This window comes from Scomber japonicus, chromosome 1, assembly GCF_027409825.1.
Source record: "Scomber japonicus isolate fScoJap1 chromosome 1, fScoJap1.pri, whole genome shotgun sequence".
Classification (NCBI taxonomy): Eukaryota; Metazoa; Chordata; class Actinopteri; order Scombriformes; family Scombridae; genus Scomber; species Scomber japonicus.
Window position 1 is genome coordinate 4,394,753 of NC_070578.1, and position 27,776 is coordinate 4,422,528.

The window sequence follows — 27,776 nt, forward strand, 5'->3', positions numbered from 1 at the left end:
CGCGCTGAAAAGGAAGGAGCTAGTTTAGCAGCGATAGAAGCAAAGCTGCACTAACTATTACAGCGTGTATCTAGTTACTTTGCTTTAGAGCATCGTGACACAGAACAGAGTTTGGAACATGGCGGATAAAGAAGGTAGGTTACATTAAACTACTCACTGTTTAAAGCGGTGGCCTCGTGCACCGCTTTGTATACGCGCCGCGGCCGTTTAACCCTATCAGGGCTGCTAGCATAATATGCTAGCTTTACAAAGTCCTATGAGCAGGACTATTGGTTTGAACAAGCCGGTTTACACTGTTTAAAAGAGAAGCATGTCAAACCTCTACTTTATAAGTTCAGTATACAGCCAATTCAACATACTGCACTTGTTTCCTGTCAACTTAAGAAATAGTTTGCTTGTTGTTAATCTGCCATCACTACTTTCTCAGAAATACGCCATTGAATAACACACCTGTTTTCAATAATAAGTGAATATCTTAACAGCTACGATTCCTAAAGATATGTCCATCTTCTATAATAGACTGTGCTAATAGTGTAATGTAAAAAGGCCGGACAGCTTTTACCTGTGACTTCAACTGCTCCACATGCTGAAGCTTGCTTGTGTGTGTGTGTGTGTGGAGTAATAGTTGTCACATCCTATTATAGCACTTATGTTAAAGAATACTTGAGCAAGGCACTATAACTGAACCCCTAACTTCTCAATTGGAGCTGAATAGTACAGGGTTCCCACGGTCATGTAATTCCTGGAAAAGTTATGAAATTAGAAAACTGTTTTCCAGGCCTGGAAATGGTTTGGAAAAGTTTTGAATTAAGGATGACCCGATCTGATATCAAAGATAACAGACAGGCTGCATGAACTTGGACACATCCCCCCCCCCCCCCACACACACACACCTTTTACCATGTCAAAAAACATAAATATAAATTTATATTTAAATTTCTATATTCTTTTAATATCTTCTAATTTGTGATCTGGGTTGCTCTGGGATGTAATTACAAAATGTACCCATCATTTAGTGAGATCACCTGTTAAAAGGCACCAGAATACAGGAAATGACATCTACTCTGTTCAAATTTTTACTGTTTCAGTAAACAGCAAAACTATATGTGTGCGTCATTCATGCTGTGTTTATCTTTTTTTTATTGGCCTGATCGTCCACATTTGGGATGGGGGCAAGTTAAAACCCCTATTAATTCCATTATATACCTGTAACCATGCTGTTCTGTTACAGTGTATGATGATGCGGTGGAAGAAAGGGTCATCAATGAAGAGTACAAGATCTGGAAGAAAAACACACCTTTCCTGTATGACCTGGTGATGACTCACGCACTGGAGTGGCCCAGCCTTACTGTCCAGTGGCTTCCAGATGTCACCAGGTATTTCTGTTCTATCACATTTTTACTGCTCATTATACATGACTTGAATCTCAGTGACAGAATGAACAGGTGGGTGTGAGGCTACTCGTTATAGACAGTGTCCATCAGATCTGGCTGTGTAGCATGGTAGACTGGAGGCTGGTAGACTATTTGATGCCTTTCTAGCTACGTGCCAATGTCCATGTCTCGCACCTGCATGACTCACTAATTGCACTATTTTTGTTTTTGTGTGTTCCTGTCTTCTATGTAATGCACTGCCAGAGTTCTCCTGCAACATCTTTGTCTTGGTTGTCTTTTGAGATGGCAAACAGCAAAACTATGGAGATATATGTGTGTCTCATTCATGCTGTGTTTATTATTTTTTATTGGCTTTATGGGCTCTATTTAAGTGGCACTATTCATGATAGTTAAAGGTCAGCATAGGGTTATCCTGAGTAAATTGCTGCCATGAAGCATCTACATTTGCTTGTATAACTGATGAAATATTGGTGAAATACCTTTTTGTTATTAGAAATGTGTCTGCTGAATAACAGACACTCTGCTTGTGAAGAGTTTCCATAGAAGCTACGATGGAGCTTTAAACTGTAACATGATGCCCTAAATGAGCAAAAGAGAGAGAAAAACACAGTGACAGTTATAATCACAATAAAAGCCCTGCTCTAATGTTAGTATGAAAGGTAAAACAATAGATGCCAATATGAATAGAAGGAGATTATATCCATGTTCATTTTGTGGAACTCTTTAGACCCGAGGGAAAGGACTATGCCGTCCACAGGCTGGTTTTGGGGACCCATACATCAGATGAGCAGAACCACCTGGTCATAGCAAGCGTCCAGGTACCAAATGATGATGCCCAGTTTGATGCATCGCACTACGACAGCGAGAAAGGAGGTAAGTTTAACTTAAACCAAAAAGCACAATTTACACACCACAAAGGTTTCAGTGGAGGTTTCATTGAAAGTAAAAAGTTTCTAAGCAAACTAGGTAATATACATCTGAAGGACCTAACATTCCTTAATGTATATTGCTCTCATGTATGTGTGTGCATCATCATAGAACAGTTCATTTATCCCCTCTGTAGAGAAAGACACTAAAAGTGACCCATTTCAGACAGGTTTGACACACAGGAGCAACAGCCTGTTAACAATATTTCCCATATAATAATTCCCAGCTGTTTCTACTCCAACTCGGCTATGTCAAACTTCAAACAAACATAGGAAAAAAAGTTGTTGGAGTCAACGGCTTCCACATTCAATGTAATATAACTTTAACAATCTCAAGGGACTTAATTGGAGAAAGAACAAAAGACTGTGGAAATGAACTACAGTTTGTTATGCTTAGAATAGTGGCAACAAAATAAAATAACTGTCCAATCAGAGCAGTCTACATAAATGATGTGCATAAACCAGCCCACAAGCTTCTGAAATGTGAGTGGGGAGAAAGAGACTTCAATTTGTATCTGTATGTGACAGCAAACTGATGTAATACAAGCTCAAAGCTAAATAAAGGCTGCAATTCTTTAGGTATATTGCAAAGTGATGTTGTGCTTTAATACAATGATGTAAAGCTTTAAATTCTCATTCAGTTTTAGTTTTACTAAACAGACACTGGTACAAGCATTGATTAGAAACATTTAGTACTGTGAGAGAACGAATGAATGAGTGCCGAAACTGTGTTCTTCTGTTTTCCAGCAGGTATGTTGATGAACATCCAGCTGTGTGCAGGTGTGCTGACAGAGGTAGTATTAGTATGTTAGTGTGGTTACAGTTTAAAGGTACAGTCCAAGTCTATACATCCACACACACAGAGAGACAACCAAACTGACATATCAGAGAAGATTGTTTATATATTGGTTTATTTCCAATCATACAGATTCTCTCCTTTTTCATTCAGACAAACACACAGATGTGCTGACAGGAGACTTTTAAAGTGTTTAAATGCTGTAAATAGAAATATCTACATTCAACACAGCAGATGCTTTTAGGTTTAAAAAAAAAAAGTTGTAGCATTAGTGATTTTTGTTGTTTTGTTACTCTAGAGGTTCATTTTTGGGGGGTGGGGGGGGATTCATATATGGAATAGAAAAGAAATATAAAGGTTTAACCTGCAGTTTTTCAGTGTCTGGTGTCCATTTCCTACCTCTGCTGTACTGAAGTGTGTCTGTGTTGTCTCATCAGAGTTTGGTGGATTTGGTTCAGTAAGCGGGAAAATAGAAATCGAGATCAAGATCAACCATGAAGGAGAGGTGAACCGAGCCCGTTACATGCCCCAGAGTCCCTGCATCATTGCCACCAAGACCCCCACCTCTGACGTGCTGGTCTTTGACTACACTAAACACCCATCTAAACCAGGTGGGACCACTGCTGTGCTCATATACTAATTCATACATGTGTATGATTGCTCACACATCTTGAAACTGAATTTTGTGTGTGTGTGTGTGTGTGTGTGTGTGTGTGTGTTTCAGATCCCAGTGGGGAGTGTAGCCCTGACCTGAGGCTGAAAGGTCATCAGAAAGAAGGTTATGGTCTTTCCTGGAACCCCAACCTCAGTGGTAACCTGCTCAGTGCCTCTGATGATCATGTGAGTGACTGAAACTAAAGCTTTACAAGTTTATCTTAATTTACACACTTATCCTCCTTCAATTAATAGAGTATTTAATAAGCATGATTTTGAGAATATGTACATGTTTTACAAGGATCCAAATGTTACTTCAGACTATAACCAGGTTATAATGTCCAGTAGGCCTGCACGATTAATCGAATTTTCATCGTCATTGCGATGTGAACGTTCGCGATGAACCCATCGCAAAAGCTGGTCTGTAATGCGATAAATTGGCCACGCACACTTTTTTTTTTTTTCGTGGCGTCCAAAACATTTTGCCTTGTAACAGTAGACCAATAAAATTGATGAGTAGTTCACAGAGGTCCAATGAAATTGTGTGATAAATCAAGCGCGCTTTATTATTGTAAATCAGTCATTTGTACTGACTCTCATCAACATGGAAAATACTCGAAGAAAATCATATGATGCGGCTGTTACGTACTTTATTATTTTTTCACTTTGCTTCATGGTTGATACACGTTGTCGTCCGACTCGTTCATAGGAGAGAACGGGAGAGTTCGCTCAGTAGGTTTTAATTCAAAGCAAGACGTACAATGACAGGTGCCAACGAGGTAGATTACTCCAGTAAAAGTAAGACTTAGTTTGATGACTTAGAAGTCGCCAAATTACTTACTTTAACGAATTTCGTTAGTTTATATAATGCAGATTTGTAAAATATTACTTTTATGAGGGTCACAGTCACAGACTGTAGAAACTTAGCATTTGATAATTGTGATAGCAGCGGTGCAGCAGATGTAATGAAGTCCATGCAGCACGCTGTATGCAAACTAATATTAAGCATATATCCTATTCATTACAATGTCCATGGACATAAATTGAGTTCTTTTGCCTTAATAATGATAAAATAATACACAATAAATGCGTGATGGCTGTCAGGCATCGCCAGACCAACCATAGCTAATATCTCATATTACAACGTGGGACACCTGAGGCTTAAAATCCGGCGCGGCTTGTACAAGTACAAAATTGATTTTCTTTCTAAAATTAGAGCATGCGGCTTTTAATCAGGTGCGCTCTGTAGTCCGGAATTTGCGGTAATTACAATCAGCTATTCAGTGTTTTAGAGTACCTAAAAGCAGGGAATCTTTTAAAGCTGAAAATCTGAAAGAGACAGGAACTGTATGCAAACTTTAAATATTTTCTTATTTATCGCAAGTCATATCGTCATCGCAATATTGAACAGTGTGATCGCACATCGCACATTTTGCTGATATCGTGCAGGCCTAATGTCCAGTGTTTAAACCTGTTTTATAGAGGTGTTCATACAACGTATTATAGTGGCTATAGCTTGTGCTGCTGGTGAACTGTATTGGGTTATATACTGAGAGGAGTCTTTGTAGCTCACTGATTTGAAAGGTCACATGAGCTACAAACAGCACTTTCAATAACAGCTGAACTTTCTGCCTATTTTTTAAGTAATGACAATATCAGTACCAATCCAAGTACCCTGAAAGTGAAACTGATACAAACTGAGTACTTCATTCCCTGCCCATCATATGAATAGTATACTTTAGTACTTTAGTAAACTACAATAACACTTTAGAGCGTTTACGTGACATCTTGGCTGCTGAACTGCTAAGCGTTGCTTATTAATTCACCACGACTTCACCACCACAGACGGATTGTAGCTGCTGTGGCTATGGAGCTATTACTGTTGCAATATTATTTGCAAATGCGTATCTCAATCTGTGTGTGTGTAATATGATCTGTGTGTGTGTAATATGATCTGTGTGTGCGTATTCAGATCTGTGTGTGTGTAATATGATCTGTGTGTGTGTAATATGATCTGTGTGTGTGTGTAAAAAAAATCTGTGTCTGTATTCCGATTTGCAAGTGAAGACAAATCTGCAAGTGCATGCAAAGATCTGTAAATGCGTACATAGATCTGTAAATGTCTGTCATCACTTACAACTCAGGCAGGAGCTCTCGATTGGCTGTGTTTTTACACGTGAATTTTGCAACACTTCTGCCACGGCAGATCTGTGATCTGCAAATGTGTAGAAATGAGATTTGTCTGTGACCTCAGTGTTTCTTTGCCCTGAGCTGAGCTGAGAGCTGCCCTGAGTGTTGCAAAATTACTTACAGATCTGTGTTCACATTCACAGATCTTTGCATGCACTTGCAGATTTGTCTTCACTTGCAAATCGGAATACAGACACAGATTTTTTTTACACACACACAGATCATATTACACACACACAGATCTGAATACGCACACACAGATCATATTACACACACACAGATCATATTACACACACACAGATTGAGATACGCATTTGCAAATAATATTGCAACAGTAATAGCTCCATATGTGGCAGTCAAAGAACGCTTGTGTTGATTGGTTGTGAGCAAGTCCATACAAATAGTCATATTTTCTAGCTCTGGGTGACAGGAGACGCTTCCATACTACTTGGTATCTATTTAGTTTGGTTGATACCTTAAAGGTATTGAGAAGCGATACCCAGCCCTAATGCCTTCTATAAGGATATGCTAATATAACAGGGATGTTGTATTAGACTACATTAGTTTGAGCTAGGTGTACCTAATAAATATGATATGGTTTTGCTAGTGACTGATGCTTTAGGTTTAATATGTTCACAGTCACCTGGAGGTACATGAAAGACTGGGTGATTGCGCAGCTAATTTGGGGGGGTGGGGGCATTCAAAAAAAATATTAAGAAGTCCATTTCACCAGGTGACATCTGGTCTGACTTGAATCTATTATACTGTATGTCACAATAACCTTTATCTACAAAGCTGAGTGGACATGACACCTGCCACCTTCCTGAATCACATGTAACATTTTAGTCAGAATCAATATTAAAATGAGGGATGAATGGTTTAAATGTCCAGCTTCTGCCAGCTCTTGCAGTGGCAGCAACAATACATACTTGATCAAACTTACAACGACAATATTTAGAATATGATAATAATGATAATGATTATAATACAGTTCATTTGCACTGCACTTTTCATTCATTAGTGAAACTCTAAGTGCTATCCACTTCAATCATGCTGTGGATACTGATGGGTGGTGTTGATGAAAGGGTTAATGAGCTCATCTGGTAAGACAGGGAAAGACTAGAGTAGAGTCTCATCTGTTGACTGTTTTGCTCCAGCCTGAAAGCAGCAGGGACATGACTGCAAATGAATTGTGATGATAGATTGTGGCTGTGCTCAGTGATGCAGCGTGCTCCGCGCCTAGAATAAATTAACACCCTGTTCTCTCCGCTTTGATCTCCCTCCAAAGACTATCTGTCTATGGGACATCGGGGCCGGTCCAAAAGAAGGGAAGATCGTGGATGCCAAGACCATCTTCACGGGCCACACAGCTGTGGTGGAAGATGTTTCCTGGCATCTGCTCCACGAATCGCTGTTCGGCTCCGTGGCCGACGACCAAAAACTCATGATGTAAGTGACGAATACAAATAGATAGTCCGCGTGGTGCTGTTTATACACACCTGCCTCATCCTCGTCCTTCATTCTCCAACAGATGGGACACTCGATCCAACAACACGTCCAAAGCCAGCCACGCAGTAGACGCTCACACTGCTGAAGTCAACTGTCTGAGCTTCAACCCCTACAGCGAGTTCATTCTGGCCACTGGTTCTGCTGACAAGGTAGAGAACAGACCCGACCACACTATGTTATTTCGTGGACATGATTTACACAATGTAGCCTTACATTCACACTGACAATAAAACTTGTATTAATGACTGAATGCATTTCTTTGTTTTTGTCAGACTGTTGCATTGTGGGATCTCAGGAACCTCAAACTGAAGCTTCACTCCTTTGAGTCTCACAAAGATGAAATTTTCCAGGTAAGTTCTCAAAGTGCTGCGCAAACACAACATGTATGAAAATGTGTTGGAATTCACTTGTTAGTCAAACACATTTAAATGAATATCAGTCAGCTGTTGCAGACAGTGAACATGATGCCTAATGAGTGTCATAAGCATCTGGAATGCAGTAGTAATACACAGTGTAAACACAGTTAACAGATCTACATGTACTGACTATATTTAAGTTGCAGTATGAGTAGAATCTTCAATGGCAGCAGCTTTTTTTTAAAATGTGATTCAGTCAGATGTGATTTTCTACAATAAAAGCTCCTTGCTGCCGTATGAGCACCTTGTTGACCAGCTGTCCTCTTCATTAGGTACAATGGTCTCCTCACAATGAGACCATCCTGGCCTCCAGCGGCACCGACCGGCGTCTCAATGTCTGGGATCTCAGGTAAAAGCACCACCTCTCAATCCAAGTCTTTCTGTTCAGCTGTGATGGCTGGTGTTTAACTGCTGATGATCAGTTTTAGCAAACCGGATCAAGTGATTAGTGCGCAGCAAACACAGCAAAAAAACCCCACTCATAAGATGAAACCATGCCAGATATGATGACGTCTATTAATTATCACCACTGCAAAACTCAACCCATCTGAGCTGAACTCAACAGAACTCCCAGCTGTCATGTCTGTTAGTTATTAACATTTAGACAAGTATTAGAAACATGTACAAAGTGTGATCAACAAATGTTCATCTATGAGCAAAACAGAAGTGATATCTTCAATTCATGTAATAGTGTTGTAAATGAACTGGTACTCGTTATATATGATCTAATATATAAACATGACACCATAATAACTATGATCCCATATACATCATCTAAGTAAATGACCTGTATTACTTGCTACCAGTTGGTCAGGTGATTGAGTATAGATTGATGATTGATGAGGTAGTCACTGTGTAGGCTTTCTAATTAAGATGAGTCATAATCAAAGCAGCACTGAAGCATGGAGGTAGCAGTTCTCAAGAGTCCGATCAATACATGAATATTTAGGCTCATATTGATATTTAAAGGCTTGGAAAAATGATGAAAACTATGATGTATGTGGCAGTTTTTAATTATTGTTATTAATAATACTTTATTTTCCATAAAGATCGATGTTGCCATGTGTAAGTGGTAATAATTTTAGATAGCCTACTACTACCGCAGATTGTATTCTGTCACTTTCCTTCAATTTAAGGTATTCTCTGAACTACAGTCACCCGCAACTTCATTAGGAACACGTGCAATATAATTCAATCCAATACAACAGCTCTGCTATAAATTCAGCTTTTTTGTGTGAAGTTTATACAGTTTCAGTTTTTGTTGACATTGTCAAAAAAGTGATAATTCTACTTTGTTTATTACTGAGGTTATACCAAATGGTGGTGGTGTACCTCCTCATGTATGTTAATGGAGTGGACAAAATATTAAACACCATTCAATATAATGCACCCTAATACACCACAATCACTCAATAATGAACATAAAGCAGAAATTTCACCTTCTTGTCAAAAAATGTATTTAAGCTTCATAAATGTAGAATTTATAGCAGAGCTGCTGTATTGGATTAAATTAGATTGCACAGGTTAAACCATTCAGTCTATTTTATATAGTTAACTTATTCTCTGAACTATATTTATAGTAATTACAAGTTATATAGTATTATACAGTTAAGTAGTTATATTCAGCTTCAGTAGCATCATGTTTTTGTTGAATGCCTCACTCTCTCTCTTCATGTCTGTTGAATGAGAAACATCTGAGTGACTTAAAATTGATGTTTTGTATCAACTGATAAAACGCGCAGCACTGCAGCATTTTACACATTGCGCCGCTAATATCACCTGTTTAGTTGGAGCCGTTCATATACTCTGAGCCGGTTAGCCTGAAACTTGTTACTATAGTAACGTCATGGTTACCTGTCTGAGGATTAACGTTGTTAATGGTGACATCACATGGTGCTGTTTTCATTAGTTTTTCAGGCTCTGCTGTTTTTTTCTGAGCAGGTTCTGCCTCAGATGATGTAGATTTATGTTTTAACCAGCAGTCTGTGTTTGTTTCCTTAAACTTAATATCACTGTTAGCTTGTCTGTGTTTGTTTCCTTAAACTTAATATCACTGTTAGCTTGTCTGTGTTATACTAGCAGGAGGTGCAGAGAGCTACAGGTGTGTTCAGGGTCAAAGTCAGACAGTCGGACACAGCGGTTCCGGCCCGCTGCAGACGTTGGTTGGATTTATTTATTTTATTTATTTATTTATTTTTAAAGACGCTAGTTAAGGCAGCAGGCATGTGTGGCTTAGGCGGCCGCCTTAGCTGTAAAGTGCTGTGGGAAAGTCATTTTATTTGTACTTAACAGATACTCTGAGTGTAAGTGTAGTCTTCATAGCTTTGATTGTAACAATATGAGCAATGTTTGTCGAGCATCACTCACTAAATGTTACACTAAATGTGAATTTATACTCAGCTGATTGTTTTTGTTTCTAGTAAAATTGGGGAGGAGCAGTCAGCTGAAGACGCTGAAGACGGACCACCAGAACTCCTGGTAGGTGATGTCCTCAAGTCCACATCACTGTGGCACCATGAGCTCTGGATGTCTGTCTCTAATGTGTCTCACTTTTCCCTCCCGTCAGTTCATCCACGGTGGACACACTGCCAAGATCTCCGACTTCTCCTGGAACCCCAATGAACCCTGGGTCATCTGTTCAGTGTCTGAGGACAACATCATGCAAGTGTGGCAGATGGTGAATATACAGCTGCTGCCCATCACTACTCTAACACACCTCTGCCTACATCATCACAGCTGAGTTTCAATCAAACAGTTAGGGTTCTTCCTGTTCATGCTGCAAAATACGTTTAGTACCAATCAGTACTGTTAAATGTTGAAGGTAATGATACGGTCTTATTTAGCAGCTGAGCTAACATCAGCTTTACAAACTGAGAGGAAGGGTCACATGCTGTCAGTCCATGAGCTCTCAATTGAGAACATTTAAAAAAGCTAAAAGTATTTCATATGAAACACTTGAAATGAAAGACGCCTGATCGCACAGAGCACATGCACCAGAGGAGAGCCAGCTTTCATTTAGTGCTTTCCCTCATGAAGCTGGGATCAGTTAGCTTCACTTTTTTTTTTTTTTTACACACTACATTACCCACAAGCACCTCTGCCACTGACTGATCTGGGTGGAGCTGCTAGTTATCAGTTTTCACACAGCTTCCCACTGGAGATACAAATACCTTGTTATACAGCTGTGTTCACATAGAACAGCTGGAAACACTGTAACATATCAGAGCTTAATCAGTGTGCTGCGTGTAACTGATGGACTTCAATGTGAGTACAGTTAGAAAATACAATGAGATGTAGTTAGTGCTCGTTATCAGATCTCCTTTCAGATGATCTGATATTATAAAATGATATCACATTAAATATCAAATCATGATTCTAAGAAAAGGCACAACTTTTTGGAGGATGCCCACACAGGTTTTGTTACTTTAAGCACATTTTTCTCATAATTCTGCACTTTTACTTAAGTAGGATTTTAAATATAGACTTTTACTTATAGATGAGTGTTTTTACATAGTTGTTTGTTTTTGTGCTAAGCTAACTGTTAGCTGAGCATAAAGCTACTTACTAATAGTTTTTTTACATTGCTCTTTTTTGGTTGTCAGCCAGGTTTCTAGTACTGATGTAAATATGATCCATTTGCATCTTTCAGTGTTACAAAACTGCCTTTCTTTTTCTTTTCCGACCACTTTCATTTAGTGTTAGACTGTACTGTACACCAATGCGTGCGTGTGTGTGCGTGTGCGTGTGTGCGTGTGCGTGTGCGTGTGTGTGTGTGCGTGTGTGTGTGTGCGTGCGTGCTGTCATCCTTCAGGCAGAGAACATCTACAACGACGAGGAGCCAGACACCCCTGCATCAGAGCTGGAGGCCCAGGGATCATAACCCAGCTCTGCATGACTCTCTCCAGACACAGCCTCTCCTCCTCCTCCATCATCATCATCCTCCCCCTGAGCTGCAGACCCAGCCCAGCCTGTCGTTTCCCTCTCTGGCTTCAACTCTGGTGCAAATGGAAAAAACAACAACGATCTGCTCTAGTAAAAGGTGCAGTCACCCTCACTGTAACAGCCTGGTTGGATTCATGTCATCTACATGACCCCCATATGACCCCCATACCCCAAAACGCTTAAAGCACTTGGACAGTTCTGCCATTGGTCTGCAGTGGATAGGATGTGTGGAGGTTTCTACCTGCTCAGGTAGTCGGTGGGGGAGGGGGAGGGGTGAGGGGTGCGCGGGTTGAAGACTCTATGTGCACAAAGTTACAGTAACTTATTGTTAGACCCATCGGTTCAATTTTTAAAGGGCTCATGCAAAGAAACAAGTTTATTTTTCATTTTGATGAGTAGCCACAAACTAGCAGACAGAAATACTGCCAGGAAACTGATGTGATTGGTTCTGATGTTCTTTCTATGACATCATCATCATCATCACTGTATTTAGCAGTGAAGAAACATTCCCTGCCGTTCGCCTCTCCGTTCTAACCCAGAGCATCTCTGAGGTGCATCAAACGTGTCAGTATTTGGCTCGAGTATAAGTGTGTGTTAGAGGGAAACACGTCTGTTTTTTGTTCTTTTTTTCCCCCGCTCCTCTTTCTGTTCTTTTAAAAATGTGAAACTGCCATGTTTTGTTTCCTGCACCACAAATTGCAATAAAACTTTTGTAACTTCTCAAAAAAAATTATTTGTTGTCAATAATAAACTATTTCCTTTTTATATTCCTGTAGAATAAACACTGCACACACACACACACACACAATAATTAGTGATGAAAAAAATCCACAAATATTGCAAATTCTACAAAATGTTTATTGAAAAGCAAGACAGGACTTTTAAGAACGTTGTACAATCAGGGGGGGGGGGGGTTGGTGTAGGCTCATCTGTTTTTTGTTTTGTTTTTTTAGTAAAAATAAAGCTCTCTGAAGCTGTGGTGACTCAGGCCTCTTCTTTCACAGTTAGTCTCACCTGTAGAGGTAGATTCTGACATTACCTGAGAGTCAATCTGGGGCAACGCCAAACAAAGAAGGAAATAGATGCTCAAACCTCCCCCCTGTGACTACAACTGTCCTCCAAAATAAAAGCACACACACAATACCACCTGACCCTGTGTGTGTGTGTGTGCACTCACATCAATATTTCTTTTTTTTTTTTTTTATATATCTGAGGAAATTTACATAGATAAATAACTGGACTGCTCCCTTCTTCCTTCCTTAAATACTCCATCCGATCTGACATATTTAAGTACCACCTCTATGATTCATCTCACTTACTTTTACATACTTTATACTGAATTAAAAAAAAAAAAAAAAAGTCCAGCCACATGTGCAACAGACAGAATGTTACAGGATGAGCTGGAATATGAGAAACAATGAAACGGCTGTGAGTTTACAAGCATTTCTTTCACTCATTTGCTTTAAAGGAATAATCCAAAACAGCTGGGGTCACTCTTATAATTCTGCCCACTAATAAAATAAAAAAAAAGAGTGAGACTGAGCTTGTGGTTAGCATTAGTACATCAGTAGCTACAGCATGAGCCGTTTGGGTGGACATGAATGAGAATGAATGATGGGTTGCAAGTGTGTGATTTGAGATGACTTTTTTTTTTTTTTTAAATACCCTGGTGACTCCACACACACACACTCATACACACACTGAAGAGTTCCTCGTATTCAACAGCTACACATCATGTAAGTGCTCCTATTATAACATCCATTACTGATAGAAATCATTTATTCAAACTCATTATACAAAAAGCAAAATCACATTCAATTGTTTGTTTTTTTTCTCTTCTTCCAGTATAAAGTTTCAAAAGATGACAGGCTCCATTATTCTGCTGTACTGTACTGAAGGCTTTCTAACATCATTTACACAAAATAGGAACTGCTGACTCTGTTTTTTTCCCTCTGTACACCCTGCTGAGCTGAACATACAGAAGTTACATGGTTCAAAAAAAGAAGAAAAAAAGAGTTTGAAATAAGAGGGGACATATTAATCAATTGAAATGTTAGTGATGAATTATTCCCAAACTCCCAATTCCAATCCTAAAAATGTCGAGTCCTGGTTAATGAGGCGACACCTGCATCTACTGGTAGTTCTAATTAAGTCCTGGTAGTGTGTAATGACATAGATTGAACACTGGGGGCAGCAAACACACACGTAAATGTCAAGTCAGAGGAATCATCGCTTTACTTTCTTCTAATAAAAACTAATAGTGACAGACAGAGGTGATGCCTGCTATCATATCACCTATGAAGGAATGTTGTTGTTACACACTGTGTGAAATGTGTCCATGCATCTGGTCCTGTTTATACTTTAATGCCTGAAAACATGATTTCATTTACCCAAAATATTCAGAAAACTTCTTTATAATAACAATAGAGCTTTATTCTTATACAATTCTTTCCTCATAAAAATCACAACTTAATTTTGACTTTAAAATCCTGACTGAGGCTCCTTTCCTAATGTTTCTACTTTATTCTTAAACCTCTCACAGTAGTGTTGATGTGAGTGCCAGTGACTATTGATGAGGAAATATGGATTCAACCACTAATTATATAAATATGAACAAAGGTCTGACATCATTCACATATTATTGACAACACCTCGCAGGAAACTCTGCTGAATCTCTCCCAGCCTATCAAAATAAAGCAGTAAGTGTGTGATTTGTGTGTGAGTGGGTCATTCCACACTTGTAGGTCATGCTGTGGATCAGAGGTTGTAGGTTTAACTTGTAGCCCTTTTTCTTAGAGAACTGAGCATTTATAAAAACTTTTTTTTTTTAAGTTAAACTTGTCAACCAATTTTAAACCATGAGGATTGATTGGCTGGAACCTCTATTACACATGTGGACTATTTAAGCAGACTCTAAGCTGCTCTACAGAGAACATAGTCACACAGTGATGCAATACCCTGTGGATAATATAGATGACATATAACCCAGACACTGTCCCATTTCTGCAGGGCTACATATATACTCACTTTGAAATGGAAATTCAAAAAAAAAAAAAAAAAGGTGGCCAATTTGACTTGATGGAAATCTATGAAAATACAGTTATGGTAGAAAACAGGGAGCACACTAAGTACTCACCACAAAGCCAATTATTAGAACCAATCTAAACGTGGGGGGCAACTTTTAAGAGTGGAATCTTTCATACAATCGTTTTTATTCTTGAACTAATTGCACAATAAAAAGAAGATATTGGTTGAGTTACAATGTAGAAACCTGGAGACACACGTCTAGAGTTTAAAAAAAAAAAAGAAAAGAAAAAAAGAACAAAATAATAATCCCTATCTCCACTGAAGATGATTTTTCTGGCTAGTTATGGAACTAGGCTGGAGGTGTGTGGAGCCCGACTATCACACACACACACATAGGCGGACTGTGTTCAGTCTTGCTGTGTGTGTGCTGTGTCTGCAGGCTGGCTGGCTGTGATCAGAGGAGCAGTAGTGGTTTTGTGAGTAGGGGCCTCTGTGGGTTCCAGTTCAGGTGGTCTGGGAGCTTGGTGGACGTCCTCTGACTCCAGCCTGTCGCCCTGTGCCGAGCCCTCCTCCTCCTCCTCCTCCACCTCCTCCTCTTCCTCCACTCCCTCATCCTCCTCCCCTGCAGACAGCTCTTGCGGCTGGTCTTGGGGGGGTGACGTGGTCTCCTTGTCTCCTCCCTGCTCCTGGAGGAGGCTGAGGCGGTTGTTGAGGTCGTTCCTCTCCTTCTGCAGGGCTCTGCACAGCCTCTCCAGCAGCTCCAGCTTCCCCTGCAGGGCCTTGAAGTGGCCGTCACGCAGAGTTTTCTACAACACAGCAACAACGCCAGTTAAAAGAGCGGGGAAAAAAAGTCATTCTTCACTGTTGAATAAGTGTACTCAACTTTCTCTACAACTTTCAATCCATCTTTGTCTTCATCAGCAGGAAGAGTAATCTCTCCATTAACCTGTTCATTATCATTGGTACTCATGTTACTATTGTTGTTACAGGCACAGTAGTCCCTCTCTCTGTCTATCTTAATAAACTTATTTTTTACTCTTATTTTCTTTTTGTTTCAATTTTATATTATTTTATATTTATTTTCTTTTTATGTTATTTCTAATATTTGTTATATTATACTGTTATATTTTATTATTATTTTATTTTTGTTATTTAGTTTATTATTTTGTTATATGTATTTTTGTTTTATATTATTTTGTATATGCCTTTTATTTTTTAAATATATTTTCTATTTTTCTTTTTATATACATAAAAATAATATATATATTTTTGTATTTTTTAAATAATTATAATTTTATTGTTATTCATTTTCTCTTGTTTTATGTGATTTTTATTATAAATCCTAACCATTTTTATAACATTGTTACTCTTATTTTCTCTCGTGCATTGCTCTCACATAGTTCTTTGATTTTATTCTTTTTCTTTGTGTTACACTTGTTCTGTCTTATTATCAGCTTGTTAATCAGCTGTGAAGCACTTGAACTACATTAACCTGTATGAAAGCTGCTCTATAAATAAAGTTTGACTGACTGATTGATTGATTGATTGATTGATTAGTCACCTCCTCAGCCATCTGCAGCAGGGCCTGGTTGTTGCTCTCCCATTTGGTCCTCCACTGTGTCGTCTCCTTCTCCAGCTTCTTGATCTTCTTGGTCATCTGGATGGAGACAATCACAGTTAGCATGTAGCAGAGACAATCACAGCTAATATGTAGCAGAGACAATCACAGCTAATAAGTAGCAGGTACAGTGAGACAATCACAGTTAGCATGTAGCAGAGACAATCACAGCTAATATGTAGCAGAGACAATCACAGCTAATATGTAGCAGGTACAGTGGAGACAATCACAGTTAGCATGTAGCAGAGACAGTGAGCAGCTTCTGGTCCTCACCTTCTCCATCTCTTGTCTGAAAGTGGTGAACACCTCGTTGCTTTTAGCCAGAGTGCTCTGAAACTCCTCAAACTTGTCCATGTAGAGAGAGAGCTGAGAGACAGGAGACATGGACATACAGTCAGCTTCTACAGTCCAGTTAACTACTGCATCAGTGTGTGTCAGAGGATGGAACAACATAATGACTTTTACAAGATACACTCTCACTATATGAGGAACAGCTGTGTAATGTACTGCACATCTGTTATATTAGATTACATTAGATTAAACAGGTGTTCCTAATGAAGTGCTCCTTTCCTCATTTCATGCACATCTGATTCATTCATTCATAGTTTAATGTTCATATATGGTCTGATACAGGTGCAACTTTTGGAATTCACACACACACACACACACACACACACACACACACACACACACACACACACACACACACACCTCCTTATTGTAAAAAGTGGCTCTTTCTCCTCAGCATCTGCTCATGAATGTATTGTCTTCTACTGCACATCACTGTATAAATCCATCTAGAAATGCTGAGCTCAGCCATCTCCATGGTTACTGTCTTACTTAAGTGACGCCTGTGATGTTCTTTTGCACATGCGGTTCACACTAAAGTCTGATACTATACATTCAAAAAAAATAATGTGGACAAATAAAGTGTGTCAAATGTGACAGACTCACAAAGTCAATGTAGTCTTATTATCAACTGTAAACTGAGTTGAGTCTTGATAGAAAAAAGCTGTTTTACATGCTGCATGGTTTCATGGAGAAGCAGAAATCTATCACAGATCAAACTAAAACTAAGTGCAAGGACAGACACTACCAGAGCTAAATGAGTTCATGTGTTTATAATGGACTTGACCAAAATTTCACTGATTCAGCACAATCACTTCCTCTATATAAATGTGACACTTTCACCCACTGCTGTCAGAAACTGATCCACTGAAGAATCCACTGTGTGTGTGTGTGTGTGTGTGTACTGACCTGTTGTTTAAGCTGTGTTTCCTGCTCTTTCATCAGCTCACACTTGCGTCTGGACTCTGTGGCGTCCTTCAGCAGCTGCAGCATCACAACACATGACAGTTATTACAGGTGCAGCTCTCACAGGAAACAGCTCGGCTTTTCTTTCCGCTGCTGTGTGATGGTGAGGGGAACAACTAGAGAAGACGCAGAGTGAAGGAATGTGTACTTACAAAGTCTCTCTCTCTCTGCTGCTTCTCCTCCACTTCTTTCATCATCTCTGTGATTCTCTGCAGCTTAGCGTCCATCAGCTGCTGCTGCAGCTCCTTGTGCTTGAACACTGTGTCTATGTGCTGCAGGGATGGTGGGGGGGTACAGGGTCACATTAGACATTAGACAGTGCTGTGATCAGAGAGTGCTGAGGTGAGGGAAGCAGTCTTTTACCTCCTCTCGCAGCTCGTACTGCTCGATGAGCTTTTTGAGCTTCTCGGCCAGCTCCATGTTCTCCTGCCTCAGCTTGGTGTTGTGGGAGCTGTGCTGCTCCATCTGCACCTCGATGTCACTTAGGGTCATCTGGAAGTGCAGCATGGCCTCCTTCCTCTGCTCCTCGTACTCCCGGGACCGCTGAGCGTTCTCATCCTATCAGGAGAAGAGAAAAATCTGTGATATATTCACACCAGCAACAGCTGATCTAATAGGAGGAGAGGAACACTGAGCTGTAGATGACTTAAGAGGGTCCGAATCTAAATGAGAAGCTACTGCAGTGAGAAGATATGTTTACAATCCTGTACTTGTTTTTATACATCATATAGAAAACTATATCTGACTGAGAGAGAAAGCTTCCAGGACTCTTCTCTCTTGCATCAACAGTATCTCAGAGGCCTGGTGTCAAACTGACGTGGTGCCCTTACATTCAGTAACATGGTAATAGTGTGTGTGTGTGTGTGTGTGTGTGTGTGTACCTTCAGAGTCTTGTTGTGTCTCTGCAGCTCTCTACAGAGACTCTCCAGCTTGCTGCGGGCCAGGATGGCCTTGCTGTGCTCCCCCTGCAGGTGGATCTTCTCCTTCACGATCTGAGACTGCTTCTTCTGCAGAGCCTTCAGACGCTTCTGCATGCAGCGGCTCTCCTCCAGCTGATCACACGGGAACATAAAGATCATGTTAGGTTTTTATTCCACTGAGAGACACAGATAACGGTTCTTCATATGAAGTGGCTTTAAACCTTTTTGCTGTCTTTGTACAGTGTTCAGTTGTATTTATGCAGAACTAGTCATCAGTTTGGTCATATATAACTCTGTACTCAAAGTAACCTCCTGAGATGTGAAACATGGTGACGACACAACAAACAAGAGCAACTGAAAAGAAAACATGACGAGTCAGATGATGAAGTTTGGTTAACCAACTATTGAAATAATCCCATAAAACTGTCTGTAAATAACCTCCAGCTGCAGAACTTACCATTACTATAGTAACCAATGCTCTGTTTTGTTATTATCAACATCATCATGTCTATATATGGATTTATCATGATACATGGACAGGACATTCTTTTTTTTTTTACTTCAATATCACCACACTTCACATTAGCAGCTAAGATGCTATTCATGTCACGTTGGCTAAACAAGTAGTGTCCTCCATTCCACAGTTAGTTTTTTAAACACCAGCTCATTTTGATGACAGTTTCATCATGTTGATCATTTCTTAAGAAGAAACCATTTTGTGGTGTCCTCAGTCCTCTATTATAGTAACCTGAGTATGTTTGACTTGTGGACTGTTTGTTGGTCTGGGGGGATCAGCTATTTTCATGGTAAAAATTTTTTTTTTAAAAAGTAAATAAGTGCCAGATGAAATGATAAAAGCAGCCCTAGACTGTAATATTTTAGACTTGAGTTGTGCTGACTGGTGGACAGTCCCACACATTTAAAGCTGACTCATATTGCATACTCATCCCAGTGTGACAAACACAGTGAACTGCCTGTTTGTTTCCACTTCATTCACTCTGACACTGTGTTCATGTTATTGAAAAAAATATGCTGAAGTCAACTTACAGCCACCTGTACATCTGTGCTCATCTATTCTCCAGGCTGGAACAATGATGCCCCGCTTCTTAATCCCACCTACAAAGCTCTGATTGGCTCGGCTATTTATCCGACCCAGGAAACGGCCGTCAATGAGTGCGGCACCTGACCGCTTTCACTCGCTCTACAAAATGTGTGATGGGTTGCACTCATGACTACGTACAGTACAGCAAGGGGAGCTTCAACAGCTGCTTAATCATTTGTTTCCAATCTGGTTATTTAAACACAGATACTCATGTATTCATATATTGGGCTTACCAGGTCTGCATATTTCTTGCACAATGCGGCCAGTTTCTCCTCAGGAGTGGCGAGGGAGTTCAGAGCCTGCATCAACAGAACAACCTCCTTACCTGGAACACAAACACACAGCTGCATGAGTAACCAGAAAAACCAGCACATAATCCAGTAAAGCTCTGTTTCCACTCTGTCTGCTAAACTAAACTAACAGCCTTATTATTAGCACACATATTAGACTGTATATAGGGGGTGTCTGTCCAGTGTCTGTCTAGTGTTAGGATGTGATGCAGAGGTCTTACCCAAAGCCTTGTCCTCTGCAGTCTTGTTGTCTCCTCCAGGGTCCAGCTCTGCCTCCCCCAGGTCACTGGGACTGTCCTCCCTGCCCGGAGTCTCTCCTCTCTCCTCCTCAGCACAGCACAAGCCCAGACCAAACCCTGCTACCTCCTCCTGACACACACACACACACACACACACACACACACACACACACACACACACACACACACACACACACACACACACACACACACACACACACACACACACACACACACACACACACACACACACACACACACACACACAAATATTAAAACTATTCCTAATTCTTTAGTGATAAAAAAAGAACCAATAAGATTATTGATAAAGAGCTGGACTGATAAGGAGTATCAATAAGAGTCACTATGAGCACAGTGTGATCACTCAGTAAATATGAAGGATTACTTCATCACTGAGCATCTGTATCACTTCTCTGCCTGCTAATGTGTGAGTTACAGTCCAATCCTACAACCTGGAGTTTTTAAAACAAACATTATAATGATAATAATATAAAAAGACAGAGTTTCTATTTTTCTTGAGGGGGTACCCCCAACACCCCTGACAAAACAAGGGTTTAAAAAAAGGCCGCTGAAACTCTTACTTCCATCAGACTGTAGAACAGCACAGCTCCCAGTAGCTCCAAGTAGCTCCCAGTAGCTCCAAGTAGCTCCCACTAATAAGACTGAGGCTGTCCTTACTGTTTCATCCCAGGAACATTGCACATCATTTTAGATATTGTTTATTGTATAAAGTTTTTTTGTTTTTTTTAATCACTTCACCATTACAAGGATACTGTTGTGTCAATTTTGAATTTCCCACTGGGGGGCTCAACACAGTTTACCTTACCTTATCTACCTGCTCTGATTCAAACTGATGAGCTGAGCATCTTAACCACACTATGCTTTTCGTCAGAGCACGACTGATTGGAGATTTTTTGAAATTTATACCAATTTTAGAGAGGAAAATTTCACCAATTACTGATTAATACATAGTTTATTGAACTGGAATGAATATGGATCTTTTCTATGTGGATTATTCACTCATATGACTGCTACTCCGGGGTTTGCTTTCTTAAACAACTTTATTAAACTATATTTAACATTATAATACATTAACCAATTCTAGAGATGAACACTGAGAAAATAAAGAAGCATCAGTACTGTGCAGTATCAGTCATTATTTCAACTGATTCAACTCTAATCTAAATGCTTTTTTTCTTGCTTATCAAAATATAATAATAGTCATTTTAAGCAATATTTCAGTCACAAAAGGTAACTTAATATCAGTACAATGTGACTATCATTAAAAACTGGTGAGAAGTGAAATGTGTGGTTAGATTGGTAATCAGAACAAAGTCTTATTGTTACATGAACTAAAACAATATTTTCAACCTTTGAGAATCTTATGTTGGAAGATGAATGGTTATTATTAAAGAGACAGCTGCAACTCATATCTTTTAGAATAATAAAGGAGCAGCTCACCTGACTGCAGTTTAAATGCCATGACAAACATGAAGCAGATGAAAAAGCATGCAGATGTTTACCTGACAGGGGCTGTCCAGGTCAGGTGGTGAATCGCTGCCTCCCACTATTCTTCTGGTGGCCACATCAATCTCACACACTCCTGCGGTCTCCATTAGTCCTGATCGCAAGCTACACATCCAAAGTACAGCAGGATTATTACAAGATATACATGTACACGTGAATATAGAAGAAGCACCAAATGAACAGACATGAGAGCCAACACCTGCTGCTTTTACCAGCAGCCAGCCAGCTCAGGTCAGATCAGGGTTGCTCTGTGGAAATGTCACTCTTTCACACACTGTCCCACTCGTCTGTGTCTGTCTGAGTTGTGTGTGTGGACGCACAATGGACAACAAAAGCAGAGCAGCAGACAGACAGACAGTAGGGAACAGGTGCACAGATGATGAGAACTAAACTGGTTATGTTACTGGAAGTGAAATACAAGCTTTGGGAGGAAAAAGGCCAACAACTGTCATTTCATTTCATCCACACAATTGGGGGGGGGGGGGGCAACTATTTCTTCATTTAATTAAAATATACTACAGATATCATTTACATGATCAAGATATGAGCTTTTAAGTTATGTTGCCCAGCTCAATTAGCCACCCATCTATTTTCTGTAACAGCTTCCAGCTCCTCCTGAGGGATCCCAAGGTGTTCCCAGACCAGCAGAGATAAGGGATCCCTCCTCAGTGTTCTGGTGCTGCCCTGCTGGCCCTATTATATTACACACTAATTAAAACACACTTAACTATATTATTATTTCATTTCTGACAAGTCTGTTCCAGTAAACTCTACACACTGGACCCACACCACTGTATTAACATTACAAGTAAAAGCATGTTGCAGCTTTAATCTACTTTGTATACAGTGAGTTTACTTAGCTTAACTTCACATACAGTCAGTTTCATTAAAGGCTGGGAGATGGGGACTAAATCAATTATGACTATATTTTAACACACTCTTCATGTCTCTAACCAAAAGTGTGATAATCCTCACAGAATAAAGTTACAGTGCTGTGATAATGTGATGTCTTCAATTTCTACATGAATTGAGTTAACTAGTTCCTTTTGTTAGCAGTGATTTTGGTCAGGTGTCCTCTACAAAGGTAGAGAGTCATGCTGCTGCACTTCTATGTGAAGTCTGTGCTTTGGTTTCCAGTTAGTCTGACTACATATTTTAACATGGTGGACTTTCCTTTCGGGCTTTACAGCTGACGTGCTGCCAAAACGTTTCTTGGATGGACCTCACATCCACAGACTAGCTGCTCACTATGACAACAATGCAGTTCATCAATAAGCAGCCAGAACACATACACAAGTAACAGCAGCAGCAGCATGAGTTCTCCAACCACTCCAGCTTCATCTCCACATTCTTACTTTCTATTGCTATACACACACAGTCAAATTATCTCTCTCAGCATTTAGATGACAATGTGCTGTTTATACACTCTACTGGCACAGACTAGTCAAGTGCTGCTCATAGGGACTGAGTTGAAATGAAACAGAGTGATGTCTGCAGCAGGTTGACCATGTCCTTCAGTGTGTGTGTCCCACAGTGTGCTCATCACAGGAGGACCAGTGTCAGTCTGCTCCACCTCACCACTTCATAATCACACAGCCACACAAGAGCACAAACACATGTTTAAATAGTTACTGTACCAAATGTGTGTGCTATGTTATTTGATGTTATTAACTTAATAATAATAATAATAATAATAATAATGTCAGTGTGGATTGTATACCGCATACACACTCTGAAATATGCCAGCGTTATATATTTAATCATTTAGACTATGCAGTGGCATCTGGCTGTCACAGGAAGTGCCACTGCAAGCTGCCACTATTAGAGCATTTGAAAAGCCAAATGTTAGAACACTATAGAAACTATTATATATGAATCACCTGCTCTGCCACACGTAACTCAAAGGTCTTGTATTACTGGCTGCCATCTTTGTTGAAAGTTCAAAAATGTGATGCTGATGGGAAACAAAATGGTGTGAGGACAGTGCAGCATTCTGGCAGTCTACCACACACACACACACACACACACACACACACACACACACACACACACACACACACTATTGTTGTTCATCTTTAAATATGAAGCAAACAAACATGTCTTAATTTAATTACCTCCGCAAGACAATGTGAAGTATATTGTGAACTACACACTGTCACACAAGAGCAGCTGACCAACACACACTGCAGCTTTGTATAACGGTGATGTCATCCAGCAGAGAGGCTGCTCTGCACTGCTGCAGACATCATATTAATAACACAGCAGAGCAGCCCACCCTCTGTTTACTATTGGCATACAGGCAGCAGACTGTAAGATGATTTCAGGTTCATTCATTCATGCTGTTAACTTTTGGCTGTGAACCATTTATCTTATCTACCAGTTATGTTTCATACATTAGCCGTTTAGCATTAGGTCAATGCTAAACAGTTCAGATAATAAAACTGTTGTGTTATCACTGAAAACATGTGTAGGCCAACTTTTTCACACTAAAAAAAAAAGAGATCAGGGAATGATAGGAGAATCGGACTAATAAGTGGAATCATTAATGGCATTGGTATCAATAAAATCGATCATTTCCCGTCTCTATTAATAACAGCAGAGCAGTCCACCCACCGTTTGTTATTCTCATACAGGCAGGACACTAGAAGATGCTTTCTAAAGAATTCACTCATTAATGTAGTTCACTTTTTAATATCAAAAAAAGGCTTTGGACCATTTATCTTATCTGTCAGTTATGTGTCATTGTATTTCAGTGGAATAAGAGCACATACTGTATGGTGGAGCAACACACTGAAACAGAGCCTCCTTTTCTATTCATTCAATCAAGAATTTTTGAGAACTGATTCTGGAGTATGTCACATCTTTTATTTTTCACTATTTTGCTCCATCGTGGTATAACATTTTAAATCTCTATGGACACTTGCATCCGTCAAATCATGACTTCCACTCGTGCACAAAGTGTGTCCACCACACTGCACGTGTTCTACAACCATCGCCAAACATATGGTATACTTTACTTAGTTAACAAAGTCATAACAGAAACTGCTCCTCTGTCAACACTCTGCTTCATAAGTTAAACATAATGATCAGTTTGAACCATGAGTTGACAAGTTAAACATCTATAATATATACACCTCATTAAATAAACACGGTGGTACTTGTCTTCCACAGTTCCAGTCATTTCTACTGCTTTGTTTTCAACCAGAGAGGAGTGTGAGCACAACAAAGACCCTTATTACAAGACTACCAAGAGAGGTGGGAGGAAACTAAAATACAATTACTCATCTACTGTACTGTACACAGGATAGGTTCTATTTCCATTTAGAGACAATGATCCTACCTTCCATTTAGAGACAATGATCCTACCTTCCATTTAGAGACAATGATCCTACCTCTTCAACTTAACTATTAAAAAAATAAGCTTGGATTAGCTGGAAAATGCACAAAGCTGAAAAACAAGCTGTTTTTCTAAGCTCATGAAAGCTTGTCATAGTAGACATAGTAAGGATACAAACATGATGATCTGAAGCATTGCTCTTTTGACACCATGGAGGGCGTTGTGTACATGCATATTTTTATCTTGTGTGGGCAGTGTATTTTATTTGATTTTATTGCTTTTATCTTTCTATTGTGTACTTTATTTTTTTTATTGTGCTTCTATTGTGTTATCTATATTGTGTTTTATCTTGTTGTGCAGCACTTTTTGTTAAAATCACGCTATGTAAATAAAGTGGATTGGATTGCTGTATATTAAACTACTGTAAACATAGCACGTAGTTGAGATATTGGCGTAAAGAATACGTACAGTAGTTGAGTAAATGTACGTAGTTATTCTCCGACAGAGGACAGAGCTCCACCACGTGTGAACAGCAGCAGCTTAACATGCCGTCTACAACGCTCACATCGTGGGTCTGTTTCACACCCTCCGATATAAAGATAGTCACATATTAACGTTTCCCAAAACCACGCAAAAAAAATACATAACTGGAGTCTATCCAGAGTGTCCTGCCAGCTTACCGTGTCAGTCGCTTCACGGCTACAAACGTTACTGCTAACTAGCTTCCGCTGCTTCCCTCCAGCAAATCACATCAGGGCTCTAACAGGTTGAACAAACGTTTGGTATAAAGCTAAAGTACGTCACGACAGCGCACTGTTACAAAACACAGGTAACTTGCGGAAGTAACTCCCGATGTAAGCTAGAGAAAGGGCGCCATGTGAACTTGGTAGTTCTCTCCGGTAACGTGCATGGACCTGTCCAACACGTCTGGTACTGCCTGAGCTGCTCCTGACAGAGACAACACAGCTAACTGACACTAAACATGGAGCTAACCGCTAACCTACTTGCTACCACGTTAGCTCATCGGGTTTGTGTTCGTATTAAATAAATACAAAAGTTACGGAGGATTTAGTCAAATAAACCACACAGCTTTGTTATGTATGTCCTCAGCATAAACATTGCATTGTTTAACTGTTAGCTACTTAACGCTGAGTTTTCCTGTTCATCTTTGGCAGTAAGAAGTAACATTAACCAACTTCTCAAAGTTGAATAAATACATGTACACGCACCCATAAGAGTTTTATACTATAGCCGAATTGAAAAGGTGACGATTGTACATTTAATAATGATATAATTCGTGTAGTTTCCGCGCTGTTTTTTTACAGAACAACAAAATAACTGTTAATGTTAAAGATTCTGGAGGAAGTCTGGTGTGACGATCTGACCGCGGTCATGTTAGCTAAACGCACAGCAAGCATTGGATTATTTCTCTCTGTGACTAAACTATCCTGAGCACATGCAGTGTGATTGTTTCTGTTCAGACATACCAGCTGTTATCTTCTATAAAAAGGGGCGTAGCTGTTTAATTAACACACACTAAGTATGGAAATGTCAACCACATTTCTAACGTTAGCTAGCATTACTTTGCTAAATGCTAATCCTGTGCTAACCGCTAACTAGTTGGTGGCTAGCGCTAGAAGTTTACTTCGGCTAATACAACATGTGTGATTGTAAATGTAACAGCTACACACTCGGGCTGGTGGTGGCAGGTCAGATGCTGCCTCACAGTTATATCTAATCGACACATTAGAATACCAGTTTAGCAAATGTTGCTTAAATAGCTGGAGCATTTACCTGTTTTCACTGTGGAAGCAGTCAGGGTGTCAAGTTAGCTGGAACTGTCATATAACAAGTATAACGTCCGGTTAAATCTTTTCAAAATATAACGCTTGTTAAACGTGTACAACGATTTTATTTCATTACTCATTTAAAATACGAAACAATGTTAGGCAGTTAGAACAGTCAGCACCTTATTGTGTTTCTATTAAGCTAGAGATATTTCCTTAACAGAGTTTAACCCCTGTTTTATAAGTATAGATTCACTGTTAGGCATTGAATTTACACGATCAATAAAATAAAATAAATATAATAAATGAAAGCAGAATGGCAGTCACCATCCTAGTTAAAAAAAATAAATAAATAAAATAACAGTCTTACGTATGTCAATATATCTCCAATCTTGCCAGCTTATGTGATATAAATATCCCATTTAATTAACTTGAAATGAAGTATATTGGTACGTTTTACATTATCGCACAAACTGTACCACACATCATATGGAGTCAATTCTGCTACACTTTCAACCTGCAGGTGAAGCCGTTTTATCTTAGTAATTTGAAGGCAGCACAGTTGTATTTCCGGTTGTATTGTGATTAGCTTGATGCAGGCAAAGTCAAAACCAAAAGCGAAAAACATTCTGAGGCTGAGCTCTTCTTTCCCTGGGACGTCAGAGGGAGGAAAACAACCGTCACACACCCAATTCTAACAAGTACAAAAGCTACTTAACAAGAGTATCTTTGTCCAATTAAAATCATCCTCTTCAACGGCAACCTTT

The 27,776-nt window shown here is 39.6% G+C and overlaps 2 protein-coding genes across 2 annotated transcripts; one reads left to right on the forward strand and one right to left on the reverse strand.

Moving 5' to 3' along the window:
• rbb4l (retinoblastoma binding protein 4, like) lies at nucleotides 1-14,819 on the forward strand. The gene is made up of 13 exons (XM_053338258.1): nucleotides 1-134; nucleotides 1,232-1,376; nucleotides 2,122-2,267; nucleotides 3,068-3,070; nucleotides 3,554-3,727; nucleotides 3,841-3,956; nucleotides 7,249-7,409; nucleotides 7,492-7,618; nucleotides 7,742-7,819; nucleotides 8,158-8,234; nucleotides 10,306-10,363; nucleotides 10,452-10,562; nucleotides 11,697-14,819. Exons 1-13 carry the CDS (start codon nucleotides 119-121, stop codon nucleotides 11,763-11,765), a joined length of 1,281 nt encoding a protein of 426 aa, XP_053194233.1. The 5' UTR covers nucleotides 1-118; the 3' UTR covers nucleotides 11,766-14,819.
• txlng (taxilin gamma) lies at nucleotides 14,819-27,054 on the reverse strand. The gene is made up of 11 exons (XM_053338045.1): nucleotides 27,017-27,054; nucleotides 21,882-21,990; nucleotides 20,320-20,467; nucleotides 20,042-20,133; nucleotides 18,668-18,838; nucleotides 18,150-18,344; nucleotides 17,939-18,058; nucleotides 17,730-17,804; nucleotides 16,746-16,838; nucleotides 16,416-16,511; nucleotides 14,819-15,660 (listed from the first exon to the last, which is right to left on the reverse strand). Exons 2-11 carry the CDS (start codon nucleotides 21,972-21,974, stop codon nucleotides 15,262-15,264), a joined length of 1,482 nt encoding a protein of 493 aa, XP_053194020.1. The 5' UTR covers nucleotides 21,975-21,990; nucleotides 27,017-27,054; the 3' UTR covers nucleotides 14,819-15,261.
• Nucleotides 27,055-27,776: the final 722 nt, after the last annotated feature.

What these genes read in the sequence shown, in the direction of transcription:
- txlng (XM_053338045.1), bottom strand. Translation starts at nt 21,974, where the DNA reads ATGGAGACCGCAGGAGTGTGTGAGATTGATGTGGCCACCAGAAGAATA. An exon ending in ACCTGGACAGCCCCTGTCAG is followed by an intron (nt 20,468 to 21,881) that starts GTAAACATCTGC and finishes TGTGTGTGTCAG; the next exon opens with GAGGAGGTAGCAGGGTTTGG. An exon ending in AGTACGAGCTGCGAGAGGAG is followed by an intron (nt 18,059 to 18,149) that starts GTAAAAGACTGC and finishes CCATCCCTGCAG; the next exon opens with CACATAGACACAGTGTTCAA.
- rbb4l (XM_053338258.1), top strand. An exon ending in TGGCTTCCAGATGTCACCAG is followed by an intron (nt 1,377 to 2,121) that starts GTATTTCTGTTC and finishes GGAACTCTTTAG; the next exon opens with ACCCGAGGGAAAGGACTATG. An exon ending in CCACTGGTTCTGCTGACAAG is followed by an intron (nt 7,619 to 7,741) that starts GTAGAGAACAGA and finishes TGTTTTTGTCAG; the next exon opens with ACTGTTGCATTGTGGGATCT.